Source organism: Chlorocebus sabaeus, chromosome 17 (assembly GCF_047675955.1).
Source record: "Chlorocebus sabaeus isolate Y175 chromosome 17, mChlSab1.0.hap1, whole genome shotgun sequence".
Lineage (NCBI taxonomy): Eukaryota > Metazoa > Chordata > Mammalia > Primates > Cercopithecidae > Chlorocebus > Chlorocebus sabaeus.
In genome coordinates this window covers 20918635-20942269 of record NC_132920.1, presented here as the reverse complement: position 1 = coordinate 20942269, position 23635 = coordinate 20918635, and the positions used below count along the sequence as shown (strand labels likewise).

At 38.1% G+C, this 23635-nt stretch overlaps 1 protein-coding gene across 1 annotated transcript in view; it reads right to left on the bottom strand.

The window, feature by feature from the left end:
• Window positions 1-23635, bottom strand: part of CDKAL1 (CDKAL1 threonylcarbamoyladenosine tRNA methylthiotransferase) — a 705645-nt gene that overhangs the window by 265383 nt on the left and 416627 nt on the right. Inside the window, exon 10 of the mRNA XM_007973575.3 lies at window positions 14567-14733. Within this exon, the coding sequence (XP_007971766.3) occupies window positions 14567-14733 (167 nt within the window). The remainder of the gene's footprint in view (window positions 1-14566; window positions 14734-23635) is intronic.

Below are 23635 nucleotides of genomic sequence, written 5' to 3'. Positions count from 1 at the left end.
ATCCATACAAAGCCTAAAAAACACTGACATATTTCCTAGAATATAGAAGGTTCCATGTGTGCACAGGGCTGTGTGTGGGTTTAGGTTATGCACATGCTCACCAAATACCTGAGAACGTGCTAACATCTCACCTCTGGCTAAACCTGATACTTGGCAGAAACAGGAAGCAAAGGCAAAGGTGGAATTATAAGCTACCTGATGGAGCATCCCAAGCAAGCTCCAACATATACAATCAGGCCTCCCTGCAAAAACTGAGAGACTTACTGGTTCCAGGCATTTAAGGAAATCTCTGTCCAGTCATTGGCTGACTATTAAGCTAAGTGGGTAGAGATTTCACTGGTCATTTATGACAAAGAATATAGATTTTACAGAATTACAGTGGACCCTTAAAAACACTGGTTTGTACTGCGTGAGTTCACTTATACATAGGTGTTCTTTTGTCTTTACCATCCCTGAGACAGCAAAATCAGCAGCTCCTATTCTTCCTCCTCCTCAGCCTATTCAATGTGAAGATGATGAGGATGATGACCTTTAGGATGATCCACTTCCACTTAATGAATAGTAAATATATTTTCTTTTCTCATTATTTTCTTAATAACATTTTCTTTTCTCTAGCTTACTTGGCTGTAAGAATATAGTATATAATACATATAACACATAAAATGTGTATTAATTGATTGTTTATGTTATTATTGGTAAAGCTTCCAGTCAACAGTAGGCTATTAGTAGTTAAGTTTTGGACGAGTCAAAAGTTATACATGGATTTTTGACTGCACTGAGGGGGTACCCCTAAGCCCTGCATTGTTCAAAGGTCTGAACTATACTTCAGTAAAGTCACCAAATAACAACGACAAACTGTAGGGAGTGAGAAGAATCTGATTTCCAGAGCTGCCACATTGTATTATTTCAAATGTCCAGTTTTCAACAACAAAAATTATAAACCATAAGAAAACTCTCCAAACAAGAAAATATGGTTCATGCACAGGAAAAAAGGAGACAAGAGAAACTGTCCCTGAGAAAGCCCAGATATTAGACTTTAAGGGACAAAGATTTTAAATCAGCATTTTAAATATGATCAAAAAACTAAAGAAAACCATGTCTCAAGAATTAAGGAAAATCAAGAGAATGATGTTTCACCAAATTGAGTACCAATAATGAGACAGAAATAATAAAAAAAGAACCATATAGAAATTCTGATATAGAATATAAAAGAACTAAAATTTAAAAATTACTAGAAGGGCTCTGTAAGACATCTGAACAAGCAGAAGAAACAATCAGCAAACTTGAAGATAGGTCAATTTAGATGACTCGATCTGGGGAACAGAAAGAAAAAATTAATAGAGTCTTAGATACCATCAAGACAGCAACAAACACATAATGGGAGTTCTAGGAGAGGAAAGAAAGGAGCAGAAAGAATATTTGAACAAATAGTGGCCAAAACCTCTCTAATTTGAAAAATAGCACTAATTGGCTGGGTGCAGTGGCTCACGCCTGTAACCCCAGCACTTTGGGAGGCCAAGGCGGGAGGATCACTTGAGCCCAGGTGTTCAAGACCAACCTGGAAAACATAGTGAGACTCTGTCTCTATAAAAAATACAAAAACTAGCTGGGTATTGTGGCACAGGCCTGTAGCCCCAGCTGCTTGTGATGCTGACATGAGATAAGTGCTTAAGCCCAGGAAGTCAAGGCTGCAGTGAGCCGTGACTGCTCACTGCACTCTAGCCTGAGTGACAGAGTGAGACCCTGTCAAAGAAACCCAAAAAACACCAGAACAAAAAAGAACATTAATCAACACATCCTAAAAGCTCTACAAACTTCAAGTAGGATAGACTCAAAGAGATCTACACTTAGACACATCATAATCAAACAGTTGAAAGTCAAAGAGAAAAAGAGAATCCTGACAGCAGCAAGAGATCAGCAACTTATAGATAACAGATCCTCAGTAAGATTGACATTGGGTTTCTCCAAAGAAACCGTATGGAAGAGAGGGAAGTGAGATGATATAAAACGCTGAAAGAAAAAGACTGCCAACCAGGAATTCTATATCCAGAGAAGCTGCTCTTCAAAAATGAAAAAGAAATTAAGTCATTCCCAGATAAAAGAAAACCAAGAGGAATTAGTTGTTAGCAAATCTGCCTTTCAAGAAACGCTAAATGGAACCCTTCAGGCTGAAATGAAAGGACTCTCCAATCCACAGGAAGAAATAAACAGCAGCAGTAAATGTAACTGCATATGTAACATAAAAGACAGTATAATTGTGGTTTTTGTTTGTAACTCTTGTTTTTATATTATTTGATTTAAAAGACAACTGCACAAAGTGCTAATTATAAATCTGTGCTACTGAGCATACATTGTATAAATATGTAATGTTTATGACAGTAACAACAAAAAGAAGTGGGGAGAGAAGGGAACTACATAGGAGCAAAGTTTTCGTATGTTATTATAATTAAGTTAATATTGATCTAAATTAGATTGTTATAAATTAGAATATTAATTGCAATCCTTATGGTAACCACTATAAAAATGACTTAAAAATATATAGTAAAAGAAACAACAAAGGAATTAAAATGTCATACTAAAAAATTTCTGGCCGGGTGCGGTGGCTCACGCCTGTAATCCCAGCACTTTGAGAGGCGGGTGGATCATGAGGTCAGGAGATTGAGACCATCCTGGCTAACGTGGTGAAACCCCGTCTTTACTAAAAATACAAAAAAAAAAAAATTAGCCAGGCATGGTGGCGGGCACCCATAGTCCCAGTTACTCAGGAGGCTGAGGCAGGAGAATGGCATGAACCCGGGAGGCAGAGCTTGCAGCAAGCCGAGATCACGCCACTGTACTCCAGCCTGGGCGACAGAGCAAGACTCCATCTCAAAAAAAAAAAAAAAGAATTTCTATTTACTACAAAAGGAGGCTGTTATGAGTTGAACTGTGTCCCCTACAAAGATGTAAATATAAGTCCTAACCCCCCGCAGGTGTGAATGTGACACTACTTGGAAATAGGGTCTTAATAGATATAATCAAGCTAAAGTCATAATGAATTAAGGTGAACCCTAATTCAGTGACTGGTGTATAAGAGAAGGACATTTGGAAACAGAGACAGAGAAACTAACCACTAGAAGCTGGGGGACAAGAACAGAACAGATTCTCTCTCAGAGTTCCCAAAATATTCAGTTTGTGCTACTTTGTTACAACAGCTAAACCAATACAAAGGCAATAATGGAAGAATACAGAAACAACAACAAAAAATAACAAGAGTCTGTTGAGGTAGGAAAAATAAAGGCTGAAAATGTAGGAGCCACTTAACTAAAAGGTTAATATCTGAAATTTCAGCCAATCAGAAGGTAGGCTGATATGCCATATGACATTGCAAAATAAAAGCTGATACAGGGTATGCTTTTGAAAATATTTTAACATTAAACTATGAAGACCACTTCTTTATGACCATATATTAGAAAGACTTAATGGCAGTATTTTCTCTAGTCAATGTTATATTGACAGTAAACTTTCTGAAGCAGTTTTTAAAAACACACAATAATACATGCTATAAAAAGAAACCATTTTCCCCCCTCAAACTAATGAACAATTGGGGATCTTTCAGGATTATGCTAAATAATCAGTTTGATTTCCTCTGGCCTACATGCAGCATCCTCTGATCCTAAAAGTGATTTATTAAACATGGATTGTGTCCATGTTTAATATTCGATAATTCTGATACAACACATGCAAATAAAGGAGTTCTGAGCAGCAGTCTATAATAATAATAACCCTTATGTTTACAACTTAGAACATAATCATTATTTACTGTTAAATAAGATTAAAGAATTTCTGAACTTAAATTTTGAAAGCTTAACATTTTCAAGTGGAGCGTTTCTGTGGTAGGGGTCAGGAAGATGTAGAGAACAGATATATATATATATATATATATATATATATATCAGACCTAAAAGCAACAATTTAGTATCTCAGAAATAAACAGAAGCAGATGAAGGAGATGGACTTTGCTTTCTGACAAATATGCAGAATGTCCCTCAACTATTCTATGAACCATTAACTTCATTACGCACCTTTCTGTTCTAGATCATGAATCACCTGAAAATTCCATTACCTACCTGATATAAAATATGACGATTTCATTTTACTAAGTGCTGAATTAGCAAGTGCCTAAGGAAGCCTTTCATAGGCTATTAGAGCAAAGAAGTCAATACAGAGAGGATCGTAGAATAGAAAAGTGTAAAGGAAACTATGTGGATTGCCTTATGTGTTAGCCATTCTCTGTGCTTGTGAAGGAATGTCAAAGGCAGCTTTTCTCAATGCTTTGAGCATAACTGACTTCCTAAATTAATGAGGAAGATAAAGCCCACAGCTGGTGTATTATGGAGTTTGAACTACACTAATTTTGACAGGTGACATGAAAGCCTTCTCAGCTACTCTGGGTGAAATTAAGGATTCAGGGGACTGGCAATGTGAAATGCCTTTTAAGATGTAAATTAAACCATATACATATCTAATGCCCTCCTATATAAACAGAAGTGTACACTAGAATACTAAAAGATGAAGTAGGAATAGATGTGTGTCATAGATTAAATATGTAAATTTTTATGTTTTTCAAGTATGTTAGAGTGAGAGAGATCTTTGTATTTATTTTAAAAGAGTATTTTTCCTCAAAAAATATACACACAAAGAGACATGACCCAGGACAGATATCCAACTATGATTGTAATACCTCCCTCTCCCTCCCCCTCCCTCTGTCCCTCTCCGTCTCCCTTCTCTAGATACAGGGTCTCAGTGCTCAGACCAGAGTGCAGTTATATGATCATAGCTCACTATAGCTCTTCTCCTCTCCTCTCCTCTCCAATCATAGCTCACTACAGCTCCCCTCCACTCCCCTCCTCTTCTCTTCTCTTGATACAGGGTCTCAATGCTCAGGCCATGGTGCAGTTATATGATCATAGCTCACCACTGTCTTGAACTCCTGGGTCCGAGTGATAATCCTGCCTCAGCCTCCTGAGTAGCTGGGACTACAGACGTGTGCCACCATACCCAGCTAATTTAAAAACACTTTTTGTAGAGATGGATCTCACTGTATTGCACAGGCTGGTCTCAAACTCCTGACCTCAAGCAGTCCTCCTGTCTTGGCCTCCCAAATAGCTGGGATTATAGGTGTGAGGCACTGCACCTGGCCAAACATCAGTTTCTTTATAAAGGATTTGCTAAGGCCTTTTCACTCATCATCTTGACAACCATTGTATCTCTATGTTCTTTTCCTCTCAGGAAAATTAATCGTCTCTTTCGGGAACAAATATCTATGCGTCACTGCATTTTATAAACAACATTCAACACTTTGGATCAACGGCAAGAGGGAAAAAAATGAGGACAGTGGCTGAGAAGTTCAGAAGCTTGGTTGTTTTGTTTTTTACTTCTGTTTAAGTTCAGGGGTACACATGTAGCCCTGAGACATAGGTAAACTTGTATCATGAGGGCTTGTTGTACAGATTATTTCATTACCCAGCATGCATTAGCTATTCTTCCTGATGCTCTCCCTCCTCCCACCCACCCTACCATGGCCCCAGTGACAGACCCCAGGGTGTGTTGTTCCCCGCCATGTGTCCACGTGTTCTCATCATTCAGCTTCCACTTATAAGCAAGAACATGTGATATTTGGTCTTCTGTTCCTGTGTTAGTTGGCTGAGGATAATGGCTTCCAGCTCCATCCATGTCCCTGCAACGGACATGACTTTGGGTTTTTTTGTTTCATGGTTGCATAGTCTATGTACCACATTTCTTGATCTAGTCTATCATTGATGGGCATTTAGGTTGATTCCACATCTCTGCTATTGTGAATAGTGCTCCTATGAACATACCCATGCATGTGACTTTATAACAGAATGATTTCTATTCCTTTGGGTATGTGCCCAGTAACGGGATTGCTAGGACGAATGGTATTTCTGTCTTTAGATCTTTGAGAAATCTTCACAAAGTCTTCCACAATGGTTGAACTAATTTACACTCTTATCCACAGTGTATAAGCATTCCTTTTTCTCCATACCCTCACCACCATCTGTTATTTTTTGACTTTTTAATAACAGTCATTCTGACTGGTGTGAGATGGTATTTCGTTGTGGTTTTGATTTGCATTTCTCTAATGATCACTGATGTTGAGTTTGTTTTTTTTTTTTTTTAAATATGATTGTTGGCCACATGTATGTCATCTTTTGAATAGTTTCTGTTCATGTTTTTTGCGCAGTTTTTAATAGGGTTGTTTTATTCTTGTAAATTTGTCTAAGTTTGGGAATTCAGAAGGGGGATTATACCACAATGTGGATTAAAGCATTTCAGGACAAACATAAATGATTTGGCTGTTTATATTCTCACACTAGGTTTATTCTCTCATGCCTGCTTTCTCATAATATAGACACTAGCACTGAGAATAAAAGAGAAGCACATAAGACAGATCTCTGTATAAATTATTGATGGCCATATAAACAGAATTTTTAAGTATGATCCAGGCATGTTCTTGTGTTCCTCAGGGAGACAGAGGTACCCAATATTTTCAACATAAAAACATTTACCCACAAAATAGCTCATTTTCCCTAGAAAATATACCTGGCACAATAAGGATAAAATAACATTCAGCAGCAACAAAGTGCAATCTGTTCTGAAACAAAGTCTATTTACAAGTTCATTTATTTTGGGGTCCTTCAGTTTATAATCATGAGCCTTACTCACCCAGATTTAACATTACAAAGACTCAGTAGTAGGAAGCAACAAGCTTGGTAAATTTTTCTGAGGAGTAGCTGAGATCAAGAAAAGCTCTTGGGCAGGGCTGGAATTAGGGGCTGAGGCCTGGACAAGGGAACAAGTGAGTAGCATCACAGAACAAAGAGGCTGAGACCCAGGTATGGGCAGAGATGCCAGCTGGTTTTTTTTTTTTTTTAAGTGGAAAGGCCTGACTAAAGCTTCCTGATGCTCAAACCCAGACCAAGCAGAGAAACTGAAGAGCTAGAATGTTGGGTAGAGCCTATAATCTTGCTGACGGGAAGCAGCATTTCAATTTCATCTTTTATCTGTATTAGATCATTTGGCAGGCAAGAAAGGACGTTCCTTTCATCCACCTCTTCCCTTTCAGAGAGACTGTTCCCAGCTCTCAGAATTAGGCTCCCAATGAAGCCTGATAAACTTAAAAAAATGTGTATGAGCCCTTTTAATATTTGATAAAAGTTTTCTCTCTTTAATATTCAGAAAGACACAAACTTCTGTTTCTAGTTTTAGGTGTTCCACTGACCTCTTAAAATTTATTCGCAAGTGCCAGGATAAGAATCAAACGGAGCATTGATGATTATAGATGGCAAAAAACAGTGCCAAGTGTTGCCAACAGTTAGATCAAACCACATACTGACATGTCTCAAAAGCTATAGGTGGATGGTTGAAATAAAAGATTTTTCCTTTCCATTTCCTTGCTAAAAACAAGTAATCTAGCATGTCTTTTTATTCATCAAAAGGGAAAAAATATTTTGTATACAACAGTAGAGAATATATTTACATATTATTCTATTATTCCAGAAAGTATAAACCCTAAGGAAAAGAAATGTTTAAAGACACAGCTTGCAGTGCTGAATTCAGTCTGGAAAATCTGTATTGCTTTGATGAAACATAAGCGCAGCATGTACTGAGTTTGCTATTATTTTGAAACTATGAGGTATTTTCTAAAACTCGGCAAAGGCAAACATATTATTAACGTTCATAAATTACCATGCAACAAAAGTCCTTGACAGGTATCTACTGTCTTTCACCAGATGAATTTATTTCACTAAATATAGAATTAGGTTAGAATATAAGGTCACTGAAGTAGAAGTAAACATACAAAAATCCAGGGTAGCAGGAAGCTGATTTGTTACAGTGATTAAAAGATTTCCAAACCAAAAACAGATGGGATATTTAAAATATCACTATTTGCAATTAACCTTATGATGACATGTACCATAAATATACTAAATGTAAATCTCGAGCAATACTACATATTTTAATTCAAGCTAAATAAAAGGTAGCACAATATCAACGTGAATGTTAGTGTCAATGTTTTTTGGCAATATTTTACAAAATAATATGTTTAAAAATATATAATTTGTTTTATTGTAATTTGAATATAGAAACAGTCCTTATTAAGAAGCACTTGCAACCCAGATTAATCAGTTTGCCCTCTCTGGCGCAGGTTGTAAGCAATGCACTAAAATTTTCATACAATTTTGAGACACGCAAGTCTCTTAAAGGGAGATAAGTTACTTTAAACTATTCATGACAGAGGGGAGGACCAGGATAGCTTCTTAAAATAAACATTTCAACTTTTATTTTAGGTGCAGGGATACACGTGCAGGTTTGTTACATAGATAAACTTGTGACTTGGGGATTTGGCATACAGATTATTTAGTCATCCAGGTACTAAGCCTAGTACCTGACATTTTTTTTTTTTCCTGAACCTCTGCCACTTCCCCCCGATATCCGTCAAGTAGGCCCAGTGCCTGTTGTTCCCCTCTATCTGTCAATGTGTTCTCATTGTTTAGCTCCCACTTATAAGTGAGAACATGTGGTGTTTGGTTTTCTGTTCCTGCATTAGTTTGCTAAGGATAATGGCCTCTAGTTCCATCTATGTTCCTGCAAAGGACATGATCTTGTTCTTTTTTATGGCTGCATAGTATTCCATGGTGTATATGTGCCACACTTTCTTTTTTTTTTTTTTTTTTTTTTTGAGACGGAGTCTTGCTCTGTCGCCCGGGCTGGAGTGCAGTGGCCGGATCTCAGCTCACTGCAAGCTCCGCCTCCCGGGTTTACGCCATTCTCCTGCCTCAGCCTCCCGAGTAGCTGGGACTACAGGCGCCCGCCACTTCGCCCGGCTAGTTTTTTGTGTTTTTAGTAGAGACAGGGTTTCACCGTGTTAGCCAGGATGGTCTCGATCTCCTGACCTCGTGATCCGCCCATCTCGGCCTCCCAAAGTGCTGGGATTACATGCTTGAGCCACCGCGCCCGGCCAGTGCCACACTTTCTTTAGCCAGTCTACTGTGGATGGGCATTTAAGTTGATTCCATGTCTTTGCTATGGTGCATAGTGCTGCAATGAACATATACATGCATGTGTCTTAAATATATAAAATCCAGATACTTCCTATTTTCCTTACTGCCCAAGAGCTTTAACATCTTTTCCCTGTCAGCCAATCCATGAAACTAAAACCGAGACAAACTGTCTGATTTTAATTTCTCCTCTCTAGTGGAGATTTTAAAAAGCAGTGAAAGTTAAGAGGCAGGAAGAGAAGAAAGAAGTTAAGAGCCTAGATTATCTTCAAATTCGATAATCATACAATAAGCTCATTTGTTCTAGACAGTCCTAAAGATACTATCTATCACTATGGCATTTTAGCTGGGCAAATAAAACACAACACATCCCTTAGATGAATCCCTAACTTTCCAGTACATCTTCACAGACGCGTGACTCATGAGAAACACATATGACAACCATTCCCAAACTCTTCTGAAACCGGATATTCGGCAGATATGACGGTACTTCAATACATGAGGCATGAAGCCAAGGAACAGTTAATAAGCCAAGCTTTGAGCTATCATATCATTCAATATACATTTATTAAGTGTATGAAGTGTGTCCTATCACAGGCACTGATATACAAAGATGGACAAGACAACATCTCCCTTACGATAACAGTCGTGTTGGATTTGTACATAAATAAGTAATCATGATGCACCATGATGAGTGCCCAAAGAGACAGAGATCTGTTGAACAGAGGTACTATGAAGCATAGAAAGTATGTGGGAAGAGTTTCGGAAGGCTTCCTTGAAGAAGCAGTAGAGTAGAAAGCATTTGCAAATTAGAATACATTAGAAACCAGTTCAGCGGCTAACTGGCTATGTCGTTTAGCCAGTTATTTAACCTTTCTACCCCATGGCTTCTCAATTAACGAAACAAAAATAATAGCCAGGCACAGTGGTGAAAGTGAAATCCCATCTCAAAAAAGTGGGCAAAAGAAAATTGAGGATAATAATATCTATAGAGCTAGCCTGTTGTAAGAAGAAAAAGAGATCACACATGTAAAGCGCTCAGTTTCCTGCAAACAAGAAGCACTTGATAAATTGTACTGATTTTATCAGTTAGGAGTGATTTCAGGTGCCTCATTAGCAGCAGCCATTGTACCACTATTACTGGTCTCATGGCAACTTGTTGGGTTCACATGTATTATTTTTAGTCTGAGTTAATACTTTAGCTGGAGGCTACCTATCACTAGGAGGACAAAACTAAGAAATGTAGTTTTAAGAGTAATCAAATTCATAAACCACTTCACTTTCTATAAGGCCAGAGTTCATTAAAGAGGAATGCAAAGGTTATTACATTAGCAACATCAATAGGAAAGCGAACACAGGGAAAATACATCTTATTTGCCACTACAGGGGTGATACATAAGCCAGCACATGTAGTAGCAAATATTAGTATCTCTGATTAACGCATCACTACCACCTGTCATCATATGGTAAGCATAGCATGAGAAAAAGGTAATGTAAAAATTTCAGAAGTATGAAATGGTAAAAAAAGAAAAAAAAAGATATATAGGAGGTATTATTAGAGTACTCCTCAAGGGATAAAGGAATAAGAATGTAATAGAAAAAAAGAAGTACCCTGAATGTCCTAAAGGGCTTATTCTTATCCTTTAGGCAATAGGGACTTTAAGGTGACATAAAGCATGTTGATTGTTTTAACTATTGATTCTATGATCATATGCAAGTTTACTACAGCATTGTATAAGCTCATAGGTATATTCCTTCAATTCCAGGGTGTCTTTGTCACAATATATATGTTTGAGATATCTTTTGTCAGCTATATCATAATTTAAATGAATCCTGTATTGTTTTTTAAGAGCAGTGATACTAAAAATAAAGTTTGCAGATGTCCCAAACACATACTTCACTACTTGTCTGCCTATTAGTGATAAAAAGTTCTCCTTCCCTTCCTTTTATTCAGTCCACATGTATTGAATATTTACTACATAAAGTGCCACACACAATGCTAGACTCTTGAAGAAACCTTCAAAGTGATCCTGTGTTAAGTGTAATATGCACCCTCTATTCCTATGCAGATTGAATAAAATGTGTTCTCAACAGATGTATCTTTCCCCAGCATACTTTTAAATAATGATAAAAACTTTGATGCTTTCCTTTATATAACTTTCCCTTTAAACTGTTAGGTTTTTTTTTTTTTTTTAAGTTGGTAAAAAGGGTTTTTAAAAAATCTGACAGTCAGGTGAATAGGAAGTGAACAGAATGAAGAGGACGGAAAACAGACCAGGCAAGTGCTCTCTAATTAAAGTCTGTTGTGTGAAGCATCTTCCAAAAACACAAGAAGGCTGAGTCTTACCAATAAAATTCTCAAGAAATCCCTGCCCTGAAGGTATTAAAGCATCAGGGTAGTTATTTCAAGAGTGGATTCCTTCAATCTCTATAGTTTAAAAAATCACCACCTTCATTTGCTGTTGTTTTTTCTGTTTTCATTTTCTGTTTTTTTTCTTACTGGCGAACTCTATTCGGCACCCTTGAGATAAGTCATGTAATTTCTGTAGAGTGGTCTAAGCCTAGTGAGAGGAATATGGAAATTTACAAGGTTTTGCTGTGCACAGGACTGAGGACCACTAGATTTGGGCTCCCTTCCCTACTGCCCTTTTTGACACCGGGAAGCCACGTAAACCTTCTGGGGCTCAGTCACCTTTTCTGTTACATAACGATGTGTTTGTGGAATCCTGAGTGTTCTGGGCTCTGCCATGCAGAGGAGGATGAGAAGAAACAGCAAGGTGTGAAGGTCTGGTCCAGGAAACAAAGGAAGAGTTTAAAAGCTCTTACTCTGAGATGGTGTAGACCTTTGACTCTTGCATATCTTTGTTTCCTCTTGCTCTGTTTCTTCTGGATGGCTTTCTCCCTGGGTGTGGTATCGCAGCCTGGATTACCTCCTGCACATACAGTGCATAGCAGTGGGTGGCTTTCTATGGGGAACAATTCTCACCCTTGAAGCTCATTTACTTCATCATCTTTTGCTGCCTCTTCTGGCCAGAGGTTAGGATTTCAAAGTTCAAGACTACAGTGTGGGACTCTATAATTTATTTTATGAAGAAGGCTCTTCTTTTTTTTTTTTTTTTTTGAGATAATCTCGCTTTGTCACCCTAGCTGGAGTGCAGTGGCACAATCTTGGCTCCCTGTAACTTCTGCCTCCTGGGCTCAAGTGATTCTCCTGCCTCAGCCTCCAGAGTAGCTAGGATTACAGGTACTCATCACCCCGCTGGCTAATTTTTGTGTTTTTAGTAGAGACGGGGTTTCACCATGTTGGCTAGGCTGGTCTCAAACTCCTGACCTCAAGTGATCCGCCTGCCTTGGCCTCCCAAAGTGCTGGGATTACAGGTGTGACCCACTGAGCCTGGCCAGCTCTTCTTGTATTCATTCTTGTATTCACTCATGTATTGAGCCACTACTGGGTGGGATAGATCCACAGACAGATATAACAAGAGCATTGCTTCAAGATGACAATGTAGGAGGAAAGACCAACATGATACATACTTCAAAGGATTTTAAAAATATAATGTCATGACAATCAGAACCTGTTATCACTCCAACTGTGATCTGTGAACTAAACATCTGGTGTTTTCCAGGGAAAGTACAAAGTTACATTTCAGATCTTTTGTTGATTTTTAGAAGCTCTTCTGGAGCATCTATTCAGAGGTCAACAAGTCTGGCACTACTTCAGGTGCTGAGCACTAGGATTTGCTACACACACAGTATTGGCTGCTGCAATCTTACAATCAATTAAAATGCTGAATTTATTCCAAGGATTATTTGGTTAGTTACCTCGGAACAGGATTTTTTTTCCTTGTGCTTATTCTTACTTGAACTTACCTGACTCTATCTATTGTGGGTCCCTGGATCCCTGATCAGATCTTTTCCAATCCAAAAAAAGTGGCTGTTATCATAAACCTTATATTGATGGAGCCTGTTTCCTCTCTTACCCACTACACATCTAGTGCATCTCCTGGTCTTCACGATGTACGCCTCACATTTACTGCAAACACAGCAAGACTGTCACAGCTCTTAGCACATATATATATATATATTTTGTTGTTGTTGTTTTACAGAGAATCACTTTGCTTTATCAAGTGTTGAGTCAAAGTGTTACGTAAAAGTTGACACGCCTGCGACTTATTTTTAACTAGCAAATCATAATCATCCCACACTGTCTAAAGTACTAAACTTAACATATAAATCATATACCCTTACTAGAAAGAGCTAGCTAGAAAAATGTAAATAAAAAAATTAAAATTGCTAAACTCCCTCATTATGTATTTATAATTATCAGTCAAATTATTAACTCTGTTTTCAGAATTTCTGAAATAGGTTGTTGATATAAAGGAAGCTGTTCAACAAAAACCTCAACAAGTATAGTCTTAAAATCAAATCAGTGAAATAATCTTTTAAATGTTTAGCTCGCTATCCATTAGCATTTGCATTAAATTTCAGCAACAGTGGTTGTTTCAGCTTTTTGGGATATTATTTTTCTGCACAAACATACTGCAAAGAACACACTTGATAAAAAATAAAAGTTATTTGTTTTCATACTTTACACATGACTTTCCAATAGCACTAATCAGATTTTATGTCCATAACTATGGGTATAAAGTAATTATTTTATTTCTCAAATAGTAGTCTGGATCCCCTGTCCATATTCTTTGCTCATATTTACTGTGTCATTTGCCATTAGGTACCACAGTTACCTGGACATATGTCCATTTGCCTAGTTTGACACAGCTACTTAAGGGTAAGCATCCTCATCTACGGAAAAGTATAAAATAAGTCAGGGATCACAGAACCACCTTTGTTCACAGTGATTACCATTATGTCGATAAATGAAAAATAAAGAAGGAAACTCTCTGAAAGAAAATGTCATGTATTCAGGGATGGGCATTACAATGGGAATACAGATGACACAGTAACGCATGTACGAATCAAGTGGAAGAGTCTCTTGTTCCGTGTCCCTCTGATTCAACTTCACCCCTATGTATCTCCAGATGAAGGGAGGAAATTGAAAATTCATCCTTAAGCTTCAAGTACAGTACCCTTTCTGATATGGCTAACAGTAGTTTGGGTAACACAATATTGACTGTGGGTTGCAAAATTAATGCAACATACTAGCAGTTCTGAATCAGACAAGGGGTCAAAATGGAGGAACTGAGGCAAATTTATGTGCTGGAGGACAGAAGGACTACAAATAAGAAACAAAGAACTGTGGCAAGGTGGCAAGTATTGAAAAATTTGGGCAATGTTAATTAATGACGAGGAAGCAAAAAGTGTTGGTTGCCAAAGAAGGTATTTGAAAGTCTTGATTCGTTCTTGGAAATGCGGGACTACAGAAAAAAATACATAAATACAATTGTGAGAGAGTTTTAAATGAAGCTGGTGCGATGATACTGAGGCTGCCACACTGTCTGGATTGGTTAGTGTCTATGTCAGCATGCAAATGGGGTGCTTTTCCTTACCTCCAGATGCTCTAAAATATAGGGCGGATTTGTCATGCCAAGCCTCAGCATTGCTCCCTCAGGAATCACTTCAACCAGTTTCCACAGGAGTGTGGGGAGATTGGTGCCAATATCTCTGCCATAAGCCCCCGTGTCTTCACTGGTCAACCATATCTCACAAACACCCTCTGTGAATCAAAGGAGATAATTAACAAATCTGTGGCAGAGCTGTTTCCTTCATCATACAGCTGCTCACTCTTTATAATGCAGTATTTCTCAACACTATTATTCAGGCAGTCTGGGTATTCAATTGCAAAGAAAAAGCAGCTTATCCCATGGTGCCAGTGGGTTATTAAGTTCATTTTACGAACACCAGAGAGTTACAACAATGCTGTAAATTATCAGTGTGTCCTGTGAAGTGATTAACATTCACAGCCAATCAGTTCAACTGTGGTTCCCCCAAAGCACTTTGATCAAGACTGAAGCCTCAGTCCCACCTCAGAGAATACCTACTTTATTGAATACTCTAAGCCCTGGAACTGAAAGTCACTTCACAGAACAGGTACTATCAGCAGTTAACTCATGAATCAGTATGGCACCAACCTAAGGAAAAATGCCAAGTGTAGTTAAGGTTTAGCTCACATATTATTAATTATTAGGTACCCATTTTTCTCATAGCAACTATTCTAGTCTGTCTTCGTTATTCAATCAAAAATAGTATTCATTTTATTGCTGCATTCAAAAAAGTTGGTTGCTGCCTAAACTGAGTGTTTGTGTTGGAAAACCTGTTTACTGACAGCTTGCTTTCTATTTTCCATAAATCAGACTTTAGGAAAATGCGTATATATATATTTTGTGGTTATTATTGTTATAAAGAATCCTGACTTCACATATCATACCCTGCAATGATACTGCTTCAAATGTCCAGAGGAAATACTTTGGGATCCCCCTCATGTTATTTAAAATGAATAAAACAGAGTTAGCAAGAGCCATTTAGGCTTTCATGGCACACAGAACTTTTCTGAACCCATACTCAATGAAATGATCAGCCTATTTTAAAAGGCCAAATGATTAACAAGGCTAAAACAAACAATGAAGTGAGCCTGTGAAATTTGTTCACGCTCAAGTGGTTTGTCACTTCTGCAGAACCTCAACACACACATAGGCACACAAACTGAAGACTTTAGCCTGAACTAAAGTATAAGTTTCTAGAAAGTGTCTTCAAATTATAATTTTAAATTATCTTTAGTTGACAGAACAGAAGAGTTTCAAAAATACATTTAAATATTCCTAGCCAAGAGAAACAACAAATAAAACACATGGCTTTTATGTGAGTGTGGACTTAAAACTTACAGAATAAAAAAGTATAAAATAAAGATCTTCGCTCCTCTTAATATGTTCCAAGAGGTAGAAAAAAAAAACAGCATAAAGATTTCCAATCACTATTATTTCCTTTAGCATAAGAAATACAATTACTTTAGCAAAAAACTAAACCATATAAAAACATTTTCACTTTTCCCTGCCTATCTTTCTGAGACATACACATCCTCACACCCACACAACATGGAAAATACAAGGATATAAATAAGATTTTAGTTTCCCCAAATTAAAGAATCAATAACTTAGCATTGAGAACAGAATACATAGAAAAAAGATCACTTAAAAAGCTTTTTAAAAAATAAAAAGCTCAATACATTTAAAAAGCTGAAGATATTTTTAGCATCTGAAAATTAGCAGTATTATGGATATATGGGTTTTCATAGTTTAAATTAAATACCTAGTTCCAGAAATAATAAACCTTTGCTTAATCTTAATCATTTCATAAAAAGCGTTATCCTCCAAAGAAATAGTCTGGCATGTCCATAGGCTATTTTTAGAGGCATATAATTTTATAAATATTCTCTGTAGATGAAATAAATCTTTTTCTATTTAAAAAGTGGACTGAAATTAGTGGTATCATCTTTAATATTATATCTGCCATTAGACACTGGACTCATACAATCTTTTTTTTTTTAACAAAATCTTATCAGAAAATCCACTCCAGGAAAAGAGATGGCTAAGTAACAACATAAACAGATTTTAAAACATTCTGAAAGAGGTTATAAAAACAGGACATTATCCATGATTTTCCAGTTACTGGCATTTGAGCAACACAATATGAATATTTTAAAATGAACAGAATAATTTTAATTTATAATTTTTCCATCCAAATGGTTCCATGTTATGCCTTATGTAGAGAGCGCGGGTTCCTGGAACAGTGCCTTGCTGTTGCTAGATGAATATAGAAGGGGAAAAATCGCTATGAATAGGAATGGAAATAACATCCATGGAGAAACAGCAGCCAGCTCTTCAAGCTGCATAGGTGGGGACCAATAGCCCCCTGGTGGGCTGAAACTTCAAATTAAATCACATAAAGAGGAAGCAGCTGTAACACTAAATCAGCAACAACAGGAATAATGGTCTTGATGTCTCCAAGATCAAGGCTGCTAAAATACTCTACATAATAGCAACCTGGTTTAAAACACAATGGAACGAAAGAGCATGCGCCAAGTGAAACCCTTGGACTTGAGGAGAATTTTGCTTTGCCAATTCAATTCAAAAATCTGTCAAAGATGATCTTGTTCTTAGTCAATGTGAGAAAGTTCAGCTTTTGTAAGGGTGTATTTCAAGCATGAATCCTAATGAGAATGGATCCCTCAAACAGTTAGGATATGGAAGTCATTACATACTAAAAGTGACGCTAAATGTGGAATCCCCACGCCTGACATCCTTTTCCCTGGAAAATCTCCTGATTAGTCATAGCACAGGCAGTCCGGGACAGGCCACGCTTGCATATGAAGTCACCAGAGCACCTGAGGGCTTCAGTAGTCACTAATGGACACACATTGGGACACAAGCTTGTATCCGCACACTTAACTGGCTAGACTTATGAACAGAAGTGCTTGCCTAAACAGCTTCATTTCTTAAGGACTTCAGTTATGAGCTTTATTTCTTTGCACATTCAGTTCTCAATTCATCCAAACATTTATTTGGCCCTTACCGTGTGCCCTGCAGCTCTTCCAGCTCACAACAGATACGGATTCACCATTAAAATGGCTATTAGCTAAGAGCTGGCAGGGGACACCTACTAACACTTACTAACCTCAGCGACCCTTCGCATCCATCCCTATTGTCAGTGGGGATACAATGGGACAGCCTTCAAGAACACAGTCTTAGACCAAAATGAAGGGTCTGCTGGGCTGGCTTAAAATGGACCCAATGTCGGCCTCAGTAAGATAGTCTCAGTCTGCACTAGAACTTGGAATTTGATTAGTATATGTCAGGAAAATAAACACATGAAAATGAAAAAGAGATGCAAGCAGGAAGCACTAAGATAAGAGAGAAGTGAATGCCCATTAAAAACTCCCAAGCCTGTAAAAATAAATATATGCAAAAAAAAAAGAAAGTGGTAGGGTAGGAAGGTGGGAGACAGAAATTGGGGTTTTTTAAAGCATCCAAGGGAAGATTTTACTTTTTTCTAAAATTGTTCATCTACTTGACTTTTGTTCGTTTTCCCAAAAATTGTTCAGTCAACCCAACTTTTTAAATGAACATTTTGTTCATCAGATCATCCACCATCCTTTTGATGCATTAATTTTGGTAAAAGGAAAGGCAAATACTGGGAAGAATGAAATGTACTACACAGGAAAAAAGCCTTAAGTTTAGTTATTAGATTCCATGATCATCTTACCCAAGCAATTATAGACCAGCCTGTAGTTGAAACACAAGCCATTTTTCCCTGAATAAACAGCAACCCCAACAGCTAGATTCCCATCTCTGCTCCATAGCAATTTGAGATGACAGGAGATGGAAATAGAAGACCTAAAAGTTTAATAATAAAAGGAGGATGATATCCTCAATCAAATAGTCTCACCACAAAGAAAATTCTCTTTGAAAAATCAAACTTGGCCAAAATTCAATTTCAAAAGATTATGACTCACTATAACTTTATGTATGAGCTTCATTGTAATAAATTAAAATATGGGTGAAGACTGACTTCATCTGGTCAAGAAGTAGCATTTCTCTAGTAGTTCCTGCTTTATCTATGAGGAAAATTTCCATGAAAAGTTGTTTCAATTATTCATGAATAGTCTCTAAAAATAACTACAAACATCCAAAACCTGTAAATAATGATTACGGGGATCACTAGCTAAAGAGCACTGGATCCAGGGAAACCTACATCAAGGACACATCATTTAAAAATCCTTGGAAAATCTGCTAACTCTATCTCCCACAACCCGGTGTGTGCTCTCCCCTCTCCATCTTTTTTTGTTGTTGTTTTTTCTGAGACTGTTTCACTCTGTCACCCAGGCTGGAGTGCAATAGCACGATCTTGGCTCACTGTAACCGCCGCCTCTGAGGTTCAAGTGATTCTCCTACCTCAGCCTCCTAAGTAGCTGGGATTACAGGTGCACACAACCATGCCCAGCTAAGTTTTGTATCTTTAGTAGAGATGGGGTTTCACCATGTTGGCCAGGCTAGTCTCCAACTCCTGACCTCAGGTGATCCACCCACCTTAGCCTCCCAAAGTGCTGGGATTACAGGCATGAGCCACCGCACCTGGCCCCTCCCCCTGTCTTTTGTTCTCCATTCCTATCCTTTGTTTTTTCCTCTCAATTTTATCCTTGAGTCTTTCTCCGCCATCTGGTTCCAGCCTTTATTCTCCCACTAAGGAAAATACATTAAACATATTAAACATATATTACTTGTTATATTTATTCAATATGCATTAAATTGTCTGCTTTTACTTCCTGCTGCTTTCTTTTAAGGGTCACAGTGCATTATATCTTTAGGGGTTCTTTCTTCTTAAAAAATAATCTTAGAAAATTCAGAAATTAGGCCGGGTGAGGTGGCTCATGCCTGTAATCCCACCATTTTGGGAGGCCAAGGCAAGCGAATCACCTGAGGTCAGGAGTTCGAGACCAGCCTGACCAACATGGAGTCACCCCATCTCTACTAAAAATACAAAACTAGCCGGGTGTGGCGGTGCATGCCTGTAATCCCAGCTACTCAGGAGGCTGAGGCAAGAGAATCACTTGAACCCGGGAGGCAGAGGTTGAATTACCTGTAGTTCCCTGAGCAAGTCACTATAGCTCTGGCCACTATGCTTTACACCCATGCTGTTTCCTCTACCTAAAATTACCTCTACTCTTCTTTGCGTAAAAAATACCTCTTTGAAGCCAGGCACTCGTGCCTGTCATCCCAGCACTATGGGACGCCAAGGCAGGCGGATCACTTGAGGTCAGGAGTTCAAGACCAGCCTAGCTAACATGGTGAAACCTCATCGCTACTAAAAATACAAAAAAGCCAGGCACAGTGGGGCATGCCTGTAGTCCCAGCTACTTGGGAGGCTGAGGCAGGCGAATTACTTGAATCTGGGAGGCGGGGGATGCAGTAAACTAAGATGGCACCACTCCACTCCAGCCTGGGAAACAGCATGAGACTCGGTTTCAAAAAAAAAAAAAAAAAAAGAAATACTTCTTCAGAAAACTTTCGTGACCACTGAGAATAATTTACAAGCTCTTCTCCTGTGCTTTCAACACTCTTGTACATAATTCTGTTAATACAATGTGTTATAATTATTGGTTTGTCTTCCCTGAGAGAAAAGAAGCATTTCCCAGGCAGAGCTGCAAAAATCTAAAACACACACACCTAGGACCTATCATGATGCTAGCAAACAGCAAGGCCTCAATACATTTGGGTTCCATCAATCAACATATTTGATAGGATCGCTTTCAGTAAAAAAAAAAAAAAAAAAAAAAAAAAGAGATGCACAGATTAAGTATATTTCAGCCAACATCTGAAAAGCACCTCTTCCTATACAGACACATAAATATACACACATACATATAAACAGACATACACAAACACACACACACACATACAGAGACTGTGCACAAAAGTGGAGGAGGTTATATATTAGGCAATGAGGAAATACCAAAATGAATATTATTTGGACAATATGGAAATGCAGCTTGAATGTTGCAAAGTTTCTTGCATAGTCTCTTAACTTCTACACAAGACTAACAGTCCTGCTTAGGGTTCCCTATTACCCTACAACAACAGCTGGCCAGCACAGCAACTGAATACAACCAGCTTTTCACTTACAGGTATGATTTTCTTTTTAGTTAAAAAGAAGTTCAGAAAGATCAATACCCAGAAAACAAACTTTAACACTATTTTTATTGCCTTAATAACAAGAGTTAACAAAGAGATGGTATTTCCAGACCTTACTGATATCTGTAATTATACTTGTTACAGAAAAAAAAATTTGTTGGCATAAATTGATAATGCTGTTGCTAAACAAAAACAACTTATTTCTTTCAAAAGGTCATCAGAAAGAATATTGTTGATTTCCATACTTCTGTAGGAATTTGGAAATAATGGAAAGTTCAAAATAAACTAAATACCATAAAAGGATACACTTTCTGAAAACAAGGCATCTGACTCCTTAGTCTCCAAAATCTGTAATAAGCCTCAATGAAGCAGATTAAGTTTATCCTCTTAACACCATACTATGTTATGCTCCATATACGGGCATTTTAATACCCCTAAAGAGAATATAGACAGCAGTGTCTATGAACAGGTCCTCTTGTGTTTCAGCATGATGTGGAGAGAGGTGTAATTCTATCTTTAAAAATCACAACGGGCTCAACCGCTAGCAGTCCAAACATTATGGATACACAAAGGAGGAGGAAGAGGAAAGAAGAAAATCATTAGATGCCTGCAATGCAGTACATTGTTCTCAGAAAATATTAATAATCAGTTGATAATGGTGATAAAAACTTTTCTAGATTTCAAGACTAGCAAAGAGCTACAGAATAGTTTAGAGGGTAAAGAAAAGTAAAAAAACAAAGGATTTTTCATTACTTCAGCCACTGAGCTCAATTATGGAATGAAGAACAAATAAAAGTTCAGATTTTTAAAGGAGAGAATTTTTATGACTAAGGTTTTGGTCCTAAAGGTCTTTCCCTTTGGGTCAGGCATAGTAGCTCATTCCTGTAATCCCTGCTCTTTGGGAGGCCAAGGCAGGAAGGAATCCCTGAGGCAAGGAGTTTAAGACCAGCCAGGGCAACACAGTGAGACCCTATCTCTACAAAAACTAAAAAAGTTAGTCGGGCATGGTAGTGTGCACCTGTAGTCCTAGCTATTTAGGAGGCAGGAGGATCACTAGAGCCCAGCAGTCGAGGTTACAGTGAGCTATGATTGCACCACTGCACTACGGCACTAGAGCCAGAGCAACAGAGTAAGACCTTGTTTCTTTTTTTTTTTTTTTTAAGTGACCTTCACTCAAGGTACAGTCAAACAGAACTGAAATTCTGCAGTTAAAATTAGAAAATTTTGTCTTTAAAACTTATACAAGTACAGATGGTGCCCGACTTACAATGGCTTGACTTAGGATTTTTCAACTTTATGACAGCATGAAAGCGATATGCATTCAGTAGAAACCATACTTCCAGTAAACATACAACCATTCTGTTTTTCATTTTCAATACAGTATTCATCACATTGCATGAGATATTCAACACTACATTATAAAGTAGGCTTTGTATTAGATGATTTTGCCCAACTATAGGCTAATAAAATTGTTCTGAGCATGTTTAAGGTAGGCGAGGCTAAGCTATGATGATCAGTAGGTTGGGTGTATTAAATGCTTTTTCTTTTCTTTTCTTTCTTTTTTGTTTTGTTTTGTTTTGTTTTCAAGACAGGGTCTTACTCTGTCACCAAGGCTGCAATGCAGTGGTGTGACCATGGGTCACTGTGGCCTTGACCTCCTGGACTCAAGTGATCCTGCCATCTCAGCCTCCCAGGTAGCTGGGACTACAGGTATGTAGCACCACATCTGGCAAATTTTTGTATTTTTTGTACAGACAGGGTTTCACCATGTTGCCCAGGCTGTTCTCAAATTCCTGGAGTCAAAAAATCTGTTCTCCTTAGCCTCCCAAAATGCTGGGATTACAGGTGTGAGCCAATGCGCCTGGCCTTTAACTGCATTTCAACTTATATTTTGAACTTATAATGGGTTTACTGGGCTGTGACCCCATCGTAAGTTGAGGAGCATCTGTACTTAAACAGCAAATAGAGTTTTCTATTTTCTATTATATTATTATATGTTCAGTATGAAGGTATATCAGGTATATGGTTTAGGTGTCCTCATACAAATAAAACATCATTCATTCATTCACTCATTCATTCATTGACTCCTTCTAGCAAGTAATTGTTGAACACCTATTATGTACCAGACACTGTTCTAAACCTTAGAGATAAGGTCTCTGCCCACATGAAACCTATTCAAGTAAAACAGACAATAAACTAAGACATAACGAACATATTGTCAAGTAAAAAGTGCTAATAAAAATTTTAAAAGCAAGATAAAAGGCATGGATGATGAGGTCAGGTGCAGTGGCTCACGCCTGTAATCCCAGCACTCTGGGAGGCTGAGGCGGGCGGATCACCTAAGGGCGGGAGTTTGAGACCAGCCTGACCAACATGGAGAAACCCCATCTCTACTAAAAATAGAAAATTAGCCAGGCGTGGTGGCATATGCCTGCAATCCCAGCTACTCGGGAGGCTGAGGCAGGAGAATCACTTGAACCCGGGAGGCAGAGGTTGCGGTGAGCCGAGATTGCACCATTGCACTCCAGCCTGGGCAACAAGAGTGAAACTCCACCTCAAACAAACAAAAAAAAAAGGTATGGATGATGGTACTGGATTACATCCCAGTAAACCCACTGTACGTTGAAAATATGAGTTGAAAATGCATGTAAAGGCCAGCCGCACTGGCTCACACCTGTAATCCCAGCATTTTGGAAGGCCAAAGAGGGTGGATTTTTTGAGTCCAGGATGATGAAGTAATTGGGAAAAGACACTTATTTTTGATAGGGAATAGTTGAGGAAGACTCACAATGACACAAAACCTGAATGAATCAAGGTAGTAAGCCATGTAGATTAGCTATCTAAAGGAAGAGCCCTTGAAGCAGAGGGAATATAAGTGCAAAGACACAATATGAGTATGCCTGCAGTTCCCAAGGCACCACAAAGAGGTCAGTG